Raw genomic sequence first — 18,137 nt, 5'->3', positions numbered from 1 at the left:
TTAAAGTTATTTCCCTTTGTTAAAGTGAAAGTGTGTAAACACGTCTGTATAATAACTGACATGTTATCCAGTAAGAAACTATGCTAATATTTGTGTGAAGCATCTTTTAAATATAATTTTTTAAACTTTGTGATATATGATAAAGTTTACGATGCAGCCGATAGGAATCTTCAAACGAAGAAGATTTCCACTTTTAACAAATTCTGTCGTAAAATCGCGCGAGTTACTATGACGTTTAGCTAAGACAAATCTTAGTTAAGTTTTTTCTTAGATCGTTTTGTGATCCACTTAAGTAAGCAATCTTAACTAAGTCTAAATCTTAGATTTAAGACAAAATTCTAACTTAAATTTAAGACCGTTTCATGATCCTGGAGCCTGGTCTTTTCCAATAAGTAAAAATAAAATATCATATACATGGATGGTCGTTGCCTTTTTTTTTAAATTATATTAATCTTCATAAAAAGAAGAGTTCTGTATGAAGATAAATCAACATTTTCAAATTTCAAAGCTAAAAATAATGTATGCGTTTTTTTTATTTACCTTAGTAATGTTTTTCAGCTGAACAAATCATATCTGAAACTTAAACTTGATCGGAGAACATTGTAAACAGATTCAAAATATAAGTAATCTATGACCTCTATTAAAGTATTTTGGTGTGATATATTGAGCATTGAACATAGGAATGCTGGGAGAGATGTTAATTTTATCAATCATTCGCTAAAAGGTATGTAAATTTGCTTTTATTTCTCGGCCAGGCTTTCCTTTGTCGTTGTTTACGATGTAAAATCCGACTAGAACAACACTGCCCCTTATATATTGAACTTCCAATTTTACGCTTATCGATAGGTTGATCAATGTTTAAGTTGAAAAGTGTTGCTGGAATGCTATTTTTTGTGTTGTTTTGATGCAACATACCGTTTAACGTGCAAACTGTATAAAATTCGGGAAGGTTTTTCGAGAACCGGAAAAATGAATATTTAATAAAAAAAGAACAGAGGTATCTAGCAGTGGTTTTGATCAAACTGAGATTTATTGCCTTCACTTCGTTTGTTTATTGTATTTTGGAAACTGCTGGGTAGTGTTGTTCTATCTCATTTTATGTTAAGGAACATACCGGTACGTAAAAAGGATAATACTTTGCTTTTGATCTGATTCAAAACAGTTATTCAATCTTATGATTGTGAATTTAACAGTCAAAATAAGACGCTAAATTGCCCACATGCTTCCTTAACACCTCCGCGAAGATAAAGCTCTGCCATTCAGTCAGCTTGAAGGTGGCTGACAGGTAAGTGACAGGTGACTTAGTGGTAACTGCTTAAAAGTACCTGATAAGTATCTGAAGTTCACTTTGTGTGTTTTACCTTGTACAGTATAATTGACAACTTTTTACAGAAAAATTACATTATAATTTATGCTCAGAGATGAAATTAATTATATCTTCAAATAAAATCTCATGATTGTCAAATCTGTACAATTTGACATTGATCGACGATTCTACAAAACAATTATACAAAAACCATTTCATGCAAGGTAAGGTTTCAAAAGATTTTTTTCAACCATCATAAAATCGTACTTTGAAATAACTGCCACCTTCGAAATTAAGAACAAATATTCGTTTGAAATCACATCTTCTATGAGGTGAAAAACAAAAAAACATTACTATGCACTTTAAAATTAAAATATCCCGTTTTTACAAACCATGGTAGAATTTGTAAATTGGCCTCTATGGGAAAAGTATAATTGAGCAAAAACATGATGAGGTTCTGCCTTAAAGTCAACTGCAATTTGACCGAGAGGTAACTGAAGGTTGTCTGAATCACAAAGCTTACTTTTGTGAATTGGATGGATTTCATACTAGTATTGCTATATGGAGGTGACACTAAATTGACTTGTCCACGTTGGTTTCCAGTGTTGAGTACCAACGCAAATCGAGAAGCTGTACATCTCCCAAAACAATTTTTACTCTTATTGACTGAAAGCACCATGTTGATATTGGTGCGTATTATGTGAATATCAACATTACTATACTTTCAACTGAATTAAATTTAGTTTCTGTATAGATGGTTTTCCATATCATAAGTAGAGACTGTGAATAATTTCACTCTGTTTGAGTAATTTACTTCCAACGAGATAGGCAGATATATACCAAAATATACCAATAACTTATTCAAAGAGGCTCTAAAAATGGAATACTTCTTAACTATGTAATGTTATCTGTGTTAATACTCTTGCTAAATTGGGTCAACTAAAAACCTTTCTTGGAACCATTTCATATATAATACGAATGAAAGGGATAAATAACAGTATGCATGTACAATCATTTATAAGGTGACACTATATAAATAGTGCCTGTTTGGGAGGTTAAAATTGACACCCCGAGGAAACCATTGTCAGCCGACGCAAAGCGGAAGTTTACAATGGTTTTCGAGGGGTGTCAATTTCAACTTTTACCCTCCTAAACAGACACTATTTTTTTATTATACTGAATTTCTTAATTTTAAAGAAAACTTTTCTCCTTTTGTATATGAATGACGTGAATTCTTTGGCGAACCGTACGCACATAGTTTACGCGCATGTAACAATTCGTTGTGTTACCCGTTGCTAAGTGTGTTGCTAAAGCTTAAGGTAATAGAACGGATTATCAACTGCGTCTAAACCAATCAGATTTCAGTATTTAACATAAAAGTATAATAAAATCGTTTATTACAACAGGAATATAATCGAAATTGACAGAAGTAGAAACTATCACATTCGAAACATGTTTTTAGATTTAATTGTTCTACAACTAACTCCAAACCAACTCCAAACTCTGAACCCTCTTTTTCGTTTATTACAATATGCCCCGATCTGGAATTTTTTTCAAGGCGAAGGGGAAGGAAAATGGTGTTTGCAGGAGGGGTTGTTCAAGGTATTTTTAAAAAGGAAATTGTGTTTGAAAGTTTTGAATCAAACAATACTAGGGAAGAACGGGACCCCGAACTCCAGATCAGCGCATGCATCAGAAGCATATCATTTACTGTCTGTGCAATTCTTTTCTCTACAGCTTTAGTTAAATTGTCATTGTGACTGTTCTTTATTGACTCTTCATATGCGCTTAAAGCCTGTCCTAGATTCCCTGACAGGTGATGACATATTCCCAGAATGTCCCAGGCGATACCCATGACGGGTCCAACATATCGGTCACTGTCTCTTTTGAGGAAAGAATGTAATGTTTGCATTTGGATGGAACGATTAGCCCTCGAACTTTTTAGTCTATGGTGACACAAAAATATTAAGAACTCCGTAAAAAAAAAGGGGGAAATGACTATACATGCCGGAAATTCCTGTTTCCTAAGCAAACTAATTTCAATATTCAATTCAGAAAATGCTGAATTTGAATAAACATAGATCCAAAAAGCCATACCTTCTTTTATTCTTACAGACATACTTTTGCCTTGCATTTGTCTTGTATAAGGCTGCTCGACATAATCTTTATCGGCAAAGAAGACATGATTTTGATGAAGTCTACGACCAGTTTTTTCCAAAATATAAAGTGAATGCGAATAATTTCCATCAATATACCAAAGTAATGCTAAATATAAAGGGTCCGATGCAGGACCATATTTTGATGTATGTTTTAGTAGGCTCATTCCTACTTTTTTATGCTTTTTATAAATCTGTCTGTTATTTTTGCACTTTGTTTTGCAGCTACATGAGCTTTGCCTAGACAATGCTATGTCATGAAAAATATTAAAGACATGCATTGTAATTAAAATTTGCCTAATATTGGAGGTATCTATGGGTGAAATTTTGTACAAGTATAATGATTTCCAAGAATACATGATGTCTTGGCCCTGGAGGCTGTTGATATCATCAATTGCTTCTGCAATGAGACGATCCGTGAAGTGCACTTGTTTAAATATTAGTTTTGTCAATTGGGAGTTAGAACCATATACCACTGTCTGCTCTAAAATTGGGAACATAGACAAGAACTTTTCTCTGGAACGATAGAAATTGTAGAGCTTGTACATTTCAGTGAAAAGTTTATCTTGATTAGATCATACAATTCTGCACACAAACAGATTGTTCTGTGGAATAAAAAAGTTCGGACAATATCCTGCGTACACCCAGGTCAGTAGCAACTTGTAACATTTCCAGAAACATTCAAAGAAGTTTTCTTTTGACCATTTATACCCAGGATCTGTTTGAATGCACCAAAACATTGCTGTCGTCATGTAATACGAACAAAGAAGTTTCTCTTCTTCTTTTACGTTTTTGTTGAGAACATCGGTAAGAAACATTTTTAATAACGCGTAACAAAGAAACTGACAGTAATTCATTGCACGTACTAATATCTGTTCAGCTTGTACAAACGACAAACAACATTCTATATCACTGTTAGGGTCATTGTCATGGCGTGACTGTCTGCTGCCAATCGGTGCAAAGAAGCAGCCAGAGGACACCATGTTTTCAAGAGTATTTTTCGCAGGCCATTCAAATTTCCTACATCTCGCCATGAAATCATCTGTTTGCAGAGGCCATTGCCCACATGCAAAGCCATCTGCAAAATCAGCACCACAGTTGAACAACTTTGATTTGTCAATTTGAAATATCCCATAGTGCCGAATATACTTTTTCCCGCGAAAATGTTTTTGAAATAACTTAAATTGGTTATATATGTCACCACTTTCTGAAAATGATTCCTTCAAACAGAGATAAAACGTTCCAGGAATGGATGGATGGAATTCCGCAAGAATGACTGATTCAGTGAGAGGGTCATGACTATGCATTTCTGTTAAACTCAACACAACACGGTGTCTTGTCGGGTAGAAGAAGAAATCTAAATCTTAAAAAAGTATTTCATAAATCCTTCTTTTCTGCTCCCGGTATTTACACGACATTTATATCCCCTGCATGCCTCATTGTAAAGTTGGTCATAGATGTCGATTTCAGTTCGTCTCATTTTGATGTGTTTTTCTTTTCCCATCAATATCGTCATGGAATTGTTCAAAGTAATTGAAAAATTGTTACAAGTAGTTTCCATCTTAAAATGTTTTTCATATTCCAATAATAGCATCTTTGCGTTGTACAGAAAAAATGGAAACTTGTTACATAAAGTTTCCGAATGAATTTGTTTTTCATTTTGCATCAATAGCATAATGGCATTGTACATAGTAATTGGTAAATATTGGTTCGTAGTTTCCATTCTCTGTTTTTCAATTTTCATCAATTCCATCATCATGGCATTACACCGATCAATTGAATAATTGTGATATTTACCTTCCATATTGGTACTGAAAAAATAGAATTAACCATCTGTGAATTTCCTTTACAAAAGGTACTATTCTCTTGAAAGCTTAATCTGGCAAAAATTTGAAAAACTGACCTTAATGTACAAGTATTTCTATAGAAAACACTTCATGCAAACTTAATTCAAGTAAGGCTTACTCCTGTACTCTGCGAAACGCCAAAATATCCTTGGAAGAAAGCAGAAATATTTAAGTGGGATGCTCGGCCATCTTGTACATTTGACAATAAAAATGTTAAGATTTTTTGAACTGGCTTGTTTTGTCCTAAACTGGCCAAAACTGATGTCAAATGATGAAAAAGCAATAAATAGGCTTTTCTACATGTTGTTATGTATGCAAATTAACCTTATACATACAAATATAGAAAAATACCTTTTTAACAACCCATTTTTTTTTTGTGAAAAATACATAGCTTATTTCTGGCTTTATTTTTCTCTCACACTGTTTAAATTGTTTATTCTACTGTAAAATCTGATTAGTTACTTTACTAGCTACATGTACGTGTACAATGAACCTTCATAAACCAAAACCCTGTTTTATTTTGCCATTATTTAGTGTGTTTAAGGTTATTTCACCGTGGTTTAAACGTGTTTAAGGTTATTGCAGTGGCTTTTGAATCCGGTGGGTTTTTTTACAGCATGTTAACTTTTCGGTTATAGTTTTGGGCACATCACTAATCATTTTTAAATGACATGCATTTGATTTGAAATATTGTACATGTATGGTTCGGTGGCTTCAGAACAAATATATAACTCATTTATTTCAGAAGGAGAGAAAAACTATTGATGTGTCGAAACTACTTGCCGGAAAAGCTGAGTGGGTACTACTTCACTTGTTTTTGCAGATTTACCAGCTAAGATCAAAATTTAAATATTACATAGTCATAATATACAGTTTGAATGAGTTTGTGCTTTTTAGCGAATATAGAGTAGATTATGTCTTTTTAGGTACATTAGAATTGTGTTTTATATTTTTAAACAAAAACTTGTAAAACTAAATCAAACAATAGGGCGTATACATGTGCAAGACACTATCACATAACAGTAGCTGGTCAAATTTTATAAACTATGGGAGCTCTTTTTGATAAGAAAATATATAGCTGTAAATAATTGTTAGTAAAAATAATTTGTAAACTCTACAAGCTTTGGAAAATTTTCAAAATTTTGAAATTTTGTGTCATCTGAGTTTGTGTGAATAATAAATGCAATATCTCTTGCAATATTTTCTTTAGAAAATCAGTAAGAATATTACATTTTATGACCATCATTGGATTTTCTTATATTATAACCAAACATGATGTTTTTGGTGCATGATTTAATACATGTTTGAGACCATGCTTCATTGTGGTAGAATTTGGCTGTTGAATGATTGGACCATGTGAGCTGAAGTTCGTAAAAAAAGTAAATATTTTGCCCTCTTAAGTAAGTTAATAATTTTTTCTGCTGTTCAATTTTTATTTTAAAAGTTTTGTTTGACACAAATTTCTTAATAGCTGGATCTACCTTACCACGAATATCACTTTGTTTTTAGCTAAAACGCGCCATCGTAACAAAACAAATATTTTATTTGAATTTCAAAAGGGCCGTGCACTAGAGTAATAAAGTAGTCTAGAATACCTGAGTTTCGTGAGTAAATACATGAGTAAATATTATTATAAAAATCAAACCGATACATATACCTGTATGACATTAACTAAAAAAACTAATTTTATTTGACGATTATCGTAATTATATGTTAAACAAGCATGTAATTGAACTGAACTCAAACAAAACGTCTTACCTGGCTTTAAACCCAGGAGGACAAGGTAAGAGACGAAGCTATAAATAAAGTTTCCAGAATTGCACCTAGCTTTTTAAATGGATAATTGAAAGTCCCGTTGCAGATTATCTTTGTTTGATATTTTCTTGTTGCTAGCAACAGCTACACTCTTTAAAAAAACGGAAGAGATGATTGTATCATTCATTGATTTTAACAAATCAATGGCTGATGAATTGTGGTGCCTTACTCAGCACAGCTTCCCCCATTGATTTTTAAAGTTAAGATAATTTTTACGTCCTTCTGTCAATAGAAATGAATGACCTGAGAATCTTTACTTTCAACAGGGTTAGAATCTACGGTTTTTCTATTTCATCACACTGCTTTCAACAGTGTAACAGCAGTGTGACATATAGACTCTCTTTGTTGGTTTAAAGAGACAGCACGGCGCATCTAATCAAATAAGTATTCCTTTTAAAGGAATGATCGGCATGAAATATCATTGGTCAGCTATGTTTATATAATATACGCTACATGCAGTAAACTATATATAGCACCGTTTTATTGATTTCCGAAATAGCAAGGCATGAATAAGCTTTACTTTTAGTAGGCGAATTATAGGCCTACTTCCGACTAATATTCTTACGCATATGTGAAAAAAACGTGATTTGAATCACTATTTATGTAACTCTATAAATGTTTTATTTTCAGGGTAAACGGATAAGATTACCGTTTGAGTAATCTACGTCTAATTAAAGATTTGAATAAGGTTGTCATTGCATAGTAAATACAAAAGTGCAAGGCGAAATGCATGCGGAAATAGTTAAATTTGCCGGATGCCTCATATGGACCTAACTGTGATCGGCCGAAGCCGATCACAAAAACCGACTTGAAAAAATTTTCCGATCGGGTTAGGTATTTCTGTACTACTCATGAAGTATAAACTTTCAGAAAATTACAAAGTTCTCCATGAAATGAATCTAATTATTTCATTAAAATTAATAATTACGTATACTTTAGTATTCTATCACATATTTACATCGCAACGTGTTAAGGTGTCAGTCTTCTATACTATTACGCATGCGCATTTATTATAAACAAAACACATGCATGGCTCGCAAAGATTCTCCTGTACACGTTTGTTGATAAAAATATTTCTTTTCTACTTCTCCAAGGTAATAATTGTTCGAAGTATTTAAAATATCCACAATTATTATTTTGTAAGCATGTATTTTTCGAGTTTATCATAGAGTTGCTAAAACTTAAATTCATTTTTGTTAATTAGCCCCCCTGAGGGGTTATTTGTGTCTGTTCATTTTAAAATGAAACGAAATTGGTAAACCATTTACAGTGCTGCTATCGTGAAAGTTGACAAAACTATCCTATCCTATCCTATATCCTGTATCCTGCATCCTATCCTGCAAATAAGTTCTATCCTATCCTATCCTAGCCCATACCTTCAAAATATAGGAATGCAAGTTAAATGAAACGAAATTTAAGAATTAAATGATTTTATCAATTAATGTAGTACTCAAAATGAATAATTAAATCTTAAAACCGAATATTCTTCGAGCGGGATAACTTACTTACCTGTGCTACGGTAAAATTAAATCGTACGCGGGATGGACACAATGACGTAAACAAACAGGTAAACGATTCGATTTTTGATTTTATTATATGTATGCATAAAAAACAGATAAATAACTTCGATGCACTTATTGAGGAACTGTTTAGTCACGTATTTTTATCAAATTATTTTCTTACCACACATAACTGAGCGTAATTATCATCATTCGAGCGATTTGTACGGCGATAAATGTAAACACGATCTGGAAATAAATAATTTTTTTTAGGAAGTTTATATCGTTTATAGTTAAACCACTCGGAGTTATTTTTAAAGTATGAATTCCTAAGCATTTATATTTAGCTAACATTTATCAATTCGATATGTTCAGGTTAATATCGGACAGAAATATGCGTCCCTGTTATTGAACATCGAAGAAATTATATGAAACGTGAAGCAATGTCTGTTTCTTGTATACATGTTTATCTTTTAAAATGCCGAATTGGTCGTGTATAAATTCAAGCTTTTATTACTTTGCAGACTTTAAATGAAGTAAATACAGAAATCTATTTCTGACGTTGTCAACTGTTGCATCGATTCTCGCAGTAACTCCGTACTTGCATACGAACTGACAAAGATGTAGCGCCGACATTTTTGCGCGTATCAATGTTATGCACCGCGTTCTTGATATGATAAGTATTTTTAAATGGTTTAACTTGTAAAACGTATTAAATTGACATTGAAAATACATTGTTAAGCCAATTTTCGTTTCGCAAAATAACTCTGAAATTTATACTCGAATCTGATTGGCTACAGGATGCAGGATAGGATAGGATAGGATAGGATAGGATAGGATAGAACTTAACTTTCATATTTCTATCATGTATCGTGCATCCTGCATCCTATCCTATCCTATCCTTGTCAACTTTCAGGATAGCAGCACTGTATGAACAATCGAGTAAGTGAGGAAGTGTTCCGTTTAGAGAGTCCCTTTAACCTTGTATACCATGATGACCGTAGTCGGACGAAGATCTTGTAGTTTTCAGCACCTGTCAATTACTGTCAATCAAAGTTCACGTGGTACAAACAAACGATATAAGATTATTTCGGTTTGTTCGACCCTTAAATTTCCGGAAGCTCATAATTACGTTAATTATGTATGTGAAAGGGATTTTTATATATTTTAACTGTTACAATCAACGTTATTTCTCATTTCCTAAAAATACAATAGTTATTCACACATATATTTTCAACTGTACTGTCTCTTTAACTGTGTAGGGTATAAAAAAAACCACCAACCATCTGTGCTAGCTAGTGTTATCTTGATCTATGCAACCCTGCTGTTTTAACCACCCTCACTACTTTATTATATATAAAATGGCTAAATTATCTGTTTAGGTTTCACTAAATATATATTTAGACATATTAATATATCTGTTTAAATATTTTACTAATAAATTATATAAGCTTTCCCCCTTTTTTAAATGTCTTACAATTCGTAACTTACCGTATGTATGTTGACCAATAATTTTCCATTTTTTTAACAAGAGCGGATAACTTTTTAAAATCTTTAAGTGATTTTTTTTTTTATTTGACTTGATACAGTCACCTGCATTTGGTTCATTTTAGCCTCATATTGATTTTAAAGGACGCATTTAAGGTAGATAAAAAAATATGCTCAATATGCCTCAGTTATTCATGGTATACCTCATAGTACTTTATTCTGTCAATTTTTTTTTAGGAAAATTGGAAGTTTGGTATTATGGTGTTTCACTATCTAAAATATCCTATAAATTATGAGTGTTGTCATTAGATAATCATATTCAACAAAAAATAGTTGAAGAACTTACTAACTTAAACGTGTAGTTGTATCAATGTATGTATTTTGATGTCATTAGGAATTTAATGACCTTAAGACCTATTTTATTGAAATCACCTATCATAAACATGCTACAACATACATATACAATGTAGTTTTGTTTTTAAACAGTTCATGGCAAAAGGTCAACTTTACAATGTTTTTTGCTGTTTCATAATTTTCTAAGATTTTGGGGTTTTTTTTTTAAATTATTTACAATACAAATGATACTTTAAGAGCAGTAAAATTCGATGAAAGGATATTTTGGGAGAACATCATACCGCTTGGAGAAAATTCTAGCATTTGATTTTCTTTCAAAATATGTAGGGAAATGCATACCAATGACGCCAGGTGAAGCAAATTTAGCAGTAAATATATAACGATATACAAGACAATGTATTTTTTGTCTCTTGTTATTACTTGGCCACTGTCCGTAAGAACCAATAGATGTAGTCGTTTCAAAGATTTATCAGCAAAGAAAGATAAATAAACATTTTATGGGCTTTAATGTCTAACCAGATCATCTCAGTATTCAAATATTAAACAATTGCATGATATCGAATATAAATGTTAGAAGCCATAGCGGTTTTCATTTTATTGGATATTCTTTTTTCTCCAAAGTTAGTGTTTTGAATTAAAGTAGAAAATTTATCTTCAATGCTGAACAAGGAAAGTCGTTTACTAGTATTAACAAATTATTTCTTTTCAAAGCCAAAATTTTCTATCGGCAATGTATTAACCGCCCATTATTTTATCATTTTCTTTAACTCTGCAATGTTATAGTACAAGAATAGGCAACGACATGCGCAATGCAAAACAAAGTTGACCCATCTTTGCGGAAATAGCTTGAATTTAAATTTTGGCTTTCTCGGTCCCACCCTGTCTATTAACTTCTTTAACAATTATCACGCGTTGTAGAATAAGTTTATCTATCTCAAATTATATTGCACTTTTCAATTTTTAAGGTCTGATAAAAATCGATTGCCTTATAATCGATGCAGACGTAGTGTGTTAGTCTATTGATTTTAACACCCGGATACCTCGTGCTTTATGTTTAACTAGCAAAACACCAACTTTACTCGTAGAATTTATTGGCATTCAGACGTTCGCTCGATATTCCGAATTTGAAATTTCCGCTCTCTGAAACTATACGTTAAAAGGACATAAATCCTGATTCAGACACCATGGCATCATCTAAGGTAAACAATGAAAATGTAAATTGTAACGATTTCACAAAATGTACCATTTGCTTCGACGATTTTAAATCGCCAAAATGGCTTCCGTGTTCCCATTCGTTCTGTCACGAGTGTCTTAAGAACCACATCGAGTTTTCATGTCAATCAAAGCTAGCGCCTGTTGGGTTCTCTTGTCCCCTGTGTCGGGATTTCATTCTGGTTGAAAACATTTCAGCAAAGATAAGCGACTGGGTGAACGGTTTTCCAAATAATGACACCCTCGGAAAGATATCTGAAACTTTGCAGGGAGGTTTTTGTGATAGCTGTCAAAGAGATGGAGAAGAAGCAAAGGCAACGCAGTTTTGTTTGAAATGTAAAGAAAAACTGTGCATTGTTTGTACTAAATGTCACAAACGTAATCTTGTCACAAAAGATCATGAAGTTTTGTTATTGGACGAATTAAAGAAGTCTCCCATTGTCATTGAAACAAGAAAATCGTGTTATAAGCATGCAGATGAAATCATAAAGTATTATTGCAGAGACCATTCATTGCCTTGTTGCACATCTTGTATTTGCACTGTGCATAGAAAATGTGACAACATTGAAACGGCCAGGGAAACAGCTGAACGATTTCGTAAGACGGAACACAATAAGTTGTCCTTGGCTATGGTAGATTTAGAAAATGAACTGACAGCGATCAAACAAGAACTTGAGAAAAATGTTTTAAATATTGATGAAACGTTTGACAGTTTATCTGCGAGTGCGGAAGAGTTGTATACGAAAGTTTTGAAACACATTCAAACAGTAAGAAATGAATATCTAAATCAGTTGTCTGAGAAAACCAAGGTATGCAAAATAGAACTGCAGGAAAATGCAGAATCTATTGAAGACAAAATCTTTTACCTGAAAAGATGCAGAAAATCGCTAAACGATCTTAAAGAAGAGACCAAAGATGATCAGTACGTTCGCGAATTTCATGATGCCAACAAAAAATATACCATGCTCAGAGATCTGTATTCCAAAGACAAGTTTCGTCTAAAATTAGTGGGTTTGACGTCCATTCCTGTTACACAGGACATTGAACGCACTATTTGCTTTTGCGATGTTAACATTGTGACGACAAAGAGATTCTTTCAGAAGAAAAAATGCCGGGTAGCAGTTCGGCAAGTAATAACAATTTAATAACAAAATAAATAGAAAATTTCTTTTAAAAAGGCACACATCAAGAAACATTTTTTTGAATGTCAAAAGGATTATCGAAAATGACAAAAGTGATTAACAAAGAAGCAGTCATCAAGGTTAATCCAAAGGAATCAATGAAGAAGAATGAGTGATCCATTGATTCTTATACTGTTTTGAATGCCCAAATGAACCGATATTTGTGAATATTTGTGTATTGTATCAGATATTGTACAGTCCGAGGCACATTAGCGCCGAGAACAGTACAATATTTGACAAAATGGGTAGATAGAGGATTATAACATTTTGTCTGTTCATTGCTTTTGAACACTTTTAACAATCGTTCTGCTTCATTTCATTTCCTTAGCATTTTCAAAAAAAGTTAACAATAAGTCACCATCACGATAATCATTAGGCCAAAAACAGAACAAATTTGCGTTTGGGTACGTAAAAAACTAAATATTGAATGAATAAAGGAACACTTGTCAAGACAATGAAGCATTTTAAAAGTTTATTGGAAAACTACAGGTATTGGGGGTGGGGGTTCAGGACAACTAGAATTATACTGGACTCGGTTTAACAAAAAAAGGCGCCACAAAAATGTTTCAAATATATCTACTTCCACTAAAAATAATTCTCTCTATTTCTTAGGGAAATTAACTTTTAAACCAAAGGACTAAAATTTCCACCATCCAATTCTAACCAGTTTATCAATCGGTAGAAACTTTCAACAACCTAAGAAAAATCACGGACTGCGTTATTTATACTATGTATGTTAATATTGTTAAGGTTGTGTTATCAAGCAGAACAGTGACACTTAACATCAATTTCGAAATAGCAAAATTACGTCACACTGATCTTTGACGGCTTTGTGTTTCAATTATTGATTTAAACTCTCTATGCATGAACTGTGTTTGCATTTTTGACCATTTCTGTTTGGTTTCTCTTCACGCTTTTTTCATATAATCACTTAAATATAAATATATATTACAAACAAAAAACTGCTTGGTTTTATTTCTGACGTCGATCTTTGAATAACATCGAATTGAAAATCTTATCCCGATTAACATCAGCGTTTGATTTAATTTGAGTAACGCAGCAAGTCACCCTACCTTAGTTTTAATAGAAATAAAACTGTCTTCCATCTTTTTTTCGAACTATTTTCTAAAACCATTCCTTATGAAATAAAGGTTACAGTTCTTTTGACCGTAACCTACTTTTATAAAGGGCTGTGTTATTTCGAATTTCCCTGAATATCTATAGTATTTGCTTACATATACAGCCTTTTAAAAATGATCAGTTAAATAAGCTGTACAATATAACTATCTTGATTATCATCGTTGTCTGTTGTTTCTCTTAGTTATTCCTTTAAGCCTGTGAGCCTGGTGAACCTTTTTCCTAAGTTTTTAACATTCTTTACTTCTTTTCTACCCTATAAAGTTTTAGATCAGCTAAAATTTATTTTGGGTCTGCTGAAACTTCAACAGCATAAGGCAAATAAGAGTTTAAGGTAAACATCACTTATATGACGTTATTCTTTTTCAAGTTAATTGGATTTTTTTCCCATATACTCCAAACATTCAAAATCTCTACCGATAGGGGTTAAGAATGATATGTCATATAATAGTGCATATCTTAGCAGAAAATCTTATAAAGTTTTACAATGATTTAAGAATTTCTGGATCACTCTGTATAAGATAAAATTACATTTAAAAATCATATAAGAAATGTCAACGATCTGGGTCATTAAATTAAAAATGTAACCGTATGAAATGAATCAATGATTTCTTTTTTTTACTTGTGTTTCTTACCATACAAATATATTGGATAGTCTTCAATGATATTGACAAGTATACACAAGCGTTGTATGATGCCGTTACTTTTTCTCTGATCTTCTCCACAGTAGAGCCATAACATTGTAATTACCAACTAAATTGTGTCAATCGATGACAGTGTTTGCTTATTCTTTGGAAAGGTCTCCTTGCTTTGTGGATTCCTAAACTAGGAATTTCATATGACATTGTATATACATGTATAATGAATATTTTATGGAACAATCAATTTTTGGTTTAAAGGACATGACTAACTTGTAACCATAACAAACATTCTTTGACTAGAAATTGGTCTTTGTTCTACATGAAACTTTTAGTTTTAGAACAGATACCTTGAATTGATGTTTTAAATTTTTTTTTAAATTCTCATTGTTTATTCTCAGATAATGTTTCTTGTGGATATAATAGTAATTTGTCTTTTACGGTTTTCAATTTAATGATTTAGCTTGTTCTGGTCTACAAATAACGCTTATATTTGTCAAGGGTATTGTTGCTTTAGTTTCCAATTCCAAATATTTGACCGTTTTAATTTTCATAATAAAAATCCACTTTTATGAAATGGAAGACTAAATATTGTGCCATCTTTACCCCGTATTTTTGTTTCAGATTCGCCTTACAACAGACTTATGTAAACTTAGAAAGGATTCTCGCTCTAACATTTCTCAATTCGGATAAACGAGGCGAGGTACTCGTTCCCAGTTTATTCAATTTCAATTTTATTTTCGTCCTTGTACGAGTTAAATGTAAATATATAAAAAATATTACCGTTCATAAGTTTAATATAGTATCATAGTTAAGTTGAAGACTGTTTCAAGAATTCAAAATAATTTGGTTTATTTATAATAGTCTCGCTTTTGTTGTGAATATAATAATGTATTTCTATTGCGCATAAGTATTATTGCATTTTTAAATTAAAAGTCTCCTTATATCTCTTACAAAATAAAAACTGTAGAAATTGAGGTCTTTTATTCATATTAAATTGTTCTTTAGTTTGTAATCTATTGACTCTTTTTGTCACCTTTGCAATGTTCAGAATGTTTTTTATCGGCAGTGAATACACACACTGTATAACATATGCATGAAAAAGAGATATCATTTACGTGATATTTTATGCTTTCTTCTCATGTGTATTGCTCTATTTCAGGTGGCAATTGATAATTTCATTTGAAATCTTTTACTGGCAGATCTTTATATCATTTCGTGGAAAGTGCCCGCCTGCACATTGTGGCAAAGTTGTTTCATACACATCAAAATATAAGATTGTATTCACATTATGAATATTTCATACAAAAACTTAAGCCAATGCGAAGTTGGTGTAGGTGCAGAAATTACATTAGTACATTAGACAAATGTTCAAATTTGAGTTTGTCTCTTTTACTGTTTTACATATCAAAAAATTAAATGAAATATCTTGGGGTTTTTTTCTACGGATGTTCTGTGGTTTCTGAATTGGTATTGTAAGAGAAAATGCGATAAGTAGTGTGTCATATCCACTGCGCTTTTAAGTAAGACAAACATGTGTCGATATGAACAATTGCCAATGCAATCAAATAGCTTTGTTGTGACGTACTGTCAGAAAAAGTATAATATGTACAGTGTTTTGCTTTCGTTTTAATCCACACTAGTTATTACAAATATTGTATTCCAAAAAACAACTATGTTTCATAAAGTTAAACGCTGATCTTTATTTCTTAACTGCGAACAATCATTGAAAAATTACAATTTCGAAGTCATCATTTTTTTTTTAAAATGTAACAAGACAACATATTTTATAGAACATGAAAACTAATTTATCAAATCAAAAATGTTCGTCACTTTCTCCTTTATGGTGTAATTACTTTCAACACTTAGCAATAACCGTTTTGGTTTCATGGTAAGCAGTATCCAAGTGTTGACAACACTTTCTGTAACAGATATAAGGGAAAATATCATTTGCAGGATCAGTTCACATGAACATATGGGTAAATTTAAATATGTTGATACTTATGACATTCAACAAACTACAACAGAAAGGAATATCAATATATCTATCCTTATGAATTAAGACATTTTGCCAATAAACTCAAACATGCCTGCACCAGAGTAACTGCTTACACCTTTGGTATTTCCGCACAGGACATATGATGTCCGTAAGCTATAACTGAATTTTACCTGATAAGTAGTTATTGTAAAATTAATAAAAACGTACTTTCATTTTCGATAAACCAGCCCAAATTAGCAAAATTAAGAGTAATTATAAGGTGGTGGACACGCTTTGGCGGATCCAAGTCAGTGGTAGTTTGTATCCAAATATTTTCTTGCATTGAAATGATAATGAATAATTACAAAAGAGTGAATATACACACACATATATATATATATATATATATATATATATATATATATATATATATATATATATATATATATATATATATATATATATATATATATATATATATATATATACCGGGAACTTATTTAAAGTATGACAAAGTATCTAAGATTTGACAAATGTTGAATAAATAAAACGAGCCAATTCGTTTTTGGAATGTGCCATTTTTGTTTTGATAGAAAAAACTCTCCAGAACGGGGTATCGAAGAACGCGGGTTGACTAAATGACACAATGGCGGAAAAAGTAGGACAAGTCAAACATGCAGCAGACAGATTCCTTGGATAATAAACTTTAGCTTAAAATGTGCATGCATTCGCGTTTAAAGACCACTGAAAGATAACTCTCTCTCTCTATCTCTCCCTCTCTCTCTCTCTCTCTCTCTCTCTCGATACATGAACGTGTACGGTAGTTCAGTAAATAATGTACATTCTGTCGTAAGTTTCAATGATTATAAGGCAGAAAGAAAGTATTAAAGACGGATAAAATGAAAAACAATCAAAGGCCTCAGATGGGTATCGTACCCGGAACCCTTCGATTACTAGCATCAGCTCACATCCAGTTCACAACAGGTGCTCATTTCTGATAGGGTCAGTGTATCTTATAAATCATTGGCTATTGTATAAATAATACGTGTCTATTTTTTACTTAAAAAGATTTTGACTTCCATTCAATTTGTTACGATCAATTTCACCTAAATAAATGCATGCATTTATGAAGAATGAATTGCGGTACTTGGTTTTCAATGAAAAAAAATATATTATACCTGATTAGAAACTTTTAGGCTTACTACATGTAGTACTAAGTAAATAAATTTAACGGTTTTAAATATACGTTAACCTTATTCATTCATATGTTAGGCAAGGAAAATGAAATTATCTTTTTTTAATTGCATTAAAACTATTAAGGTAATAGTTCTAAACTATTTACCGGTTTTCATAATCACCTCACCGTTTCAGCACGTAAGAATTTTAATAATATTGATAACTATACATTTACAAGAAATCGAGAATAACAATTTAAATGATACATATTTAAGATTTAATTTTATACATGATTTTTAAACTATCAGTTCTGTAACAAACAATATTATTTATTACCGGTGACGTATTTA

At 31.9% G+C, this 18,137-nt stretch overlaps 1 protein-coding gene across 1 annotated transcript; it reads left to right on the top strand.

Annotated features, from left to right (window-relative positions):
- The first annotated feature begins 11,649 nt into the window (after positions 1–11,649).
- Positions 11,650–14,384, top strand: LOC117686593 (E3 ubiquitin-protein ligase TRIM56-like). The gene has a single exon (XM_066072631.1). It carries the CDS (start codon positions 11,650–11,652, stop codon positions 12,820–12,822), a length of 1,173 nt encoding a protein of 390 aa, XP_065928703.1. The 3' UTR covers positions 12,823–14,384.
- The last annotated feature ends 3,753 nt before the right edge of the window (positions 14,385–18,137 follow it).

The sequence above is a fragment of the Magallana gigas genome, chromosome 10, assembly GCF_963853765.1.
Source record: "Magallana gigas chromosome 10, xbMagGiga1.1, whole genome shotgun sequence".
Taxonomy (NCBI): Eukaryota; Metazoa; Mollusca; class Bivalvia; order Ostreida; family Ostreidae; genus Magallana; species Magallana gigas.
Note: the sequence above shows the minus strand (reverse complement) of the source record. Positions and strands in the feature narration are given on the sequence as shown.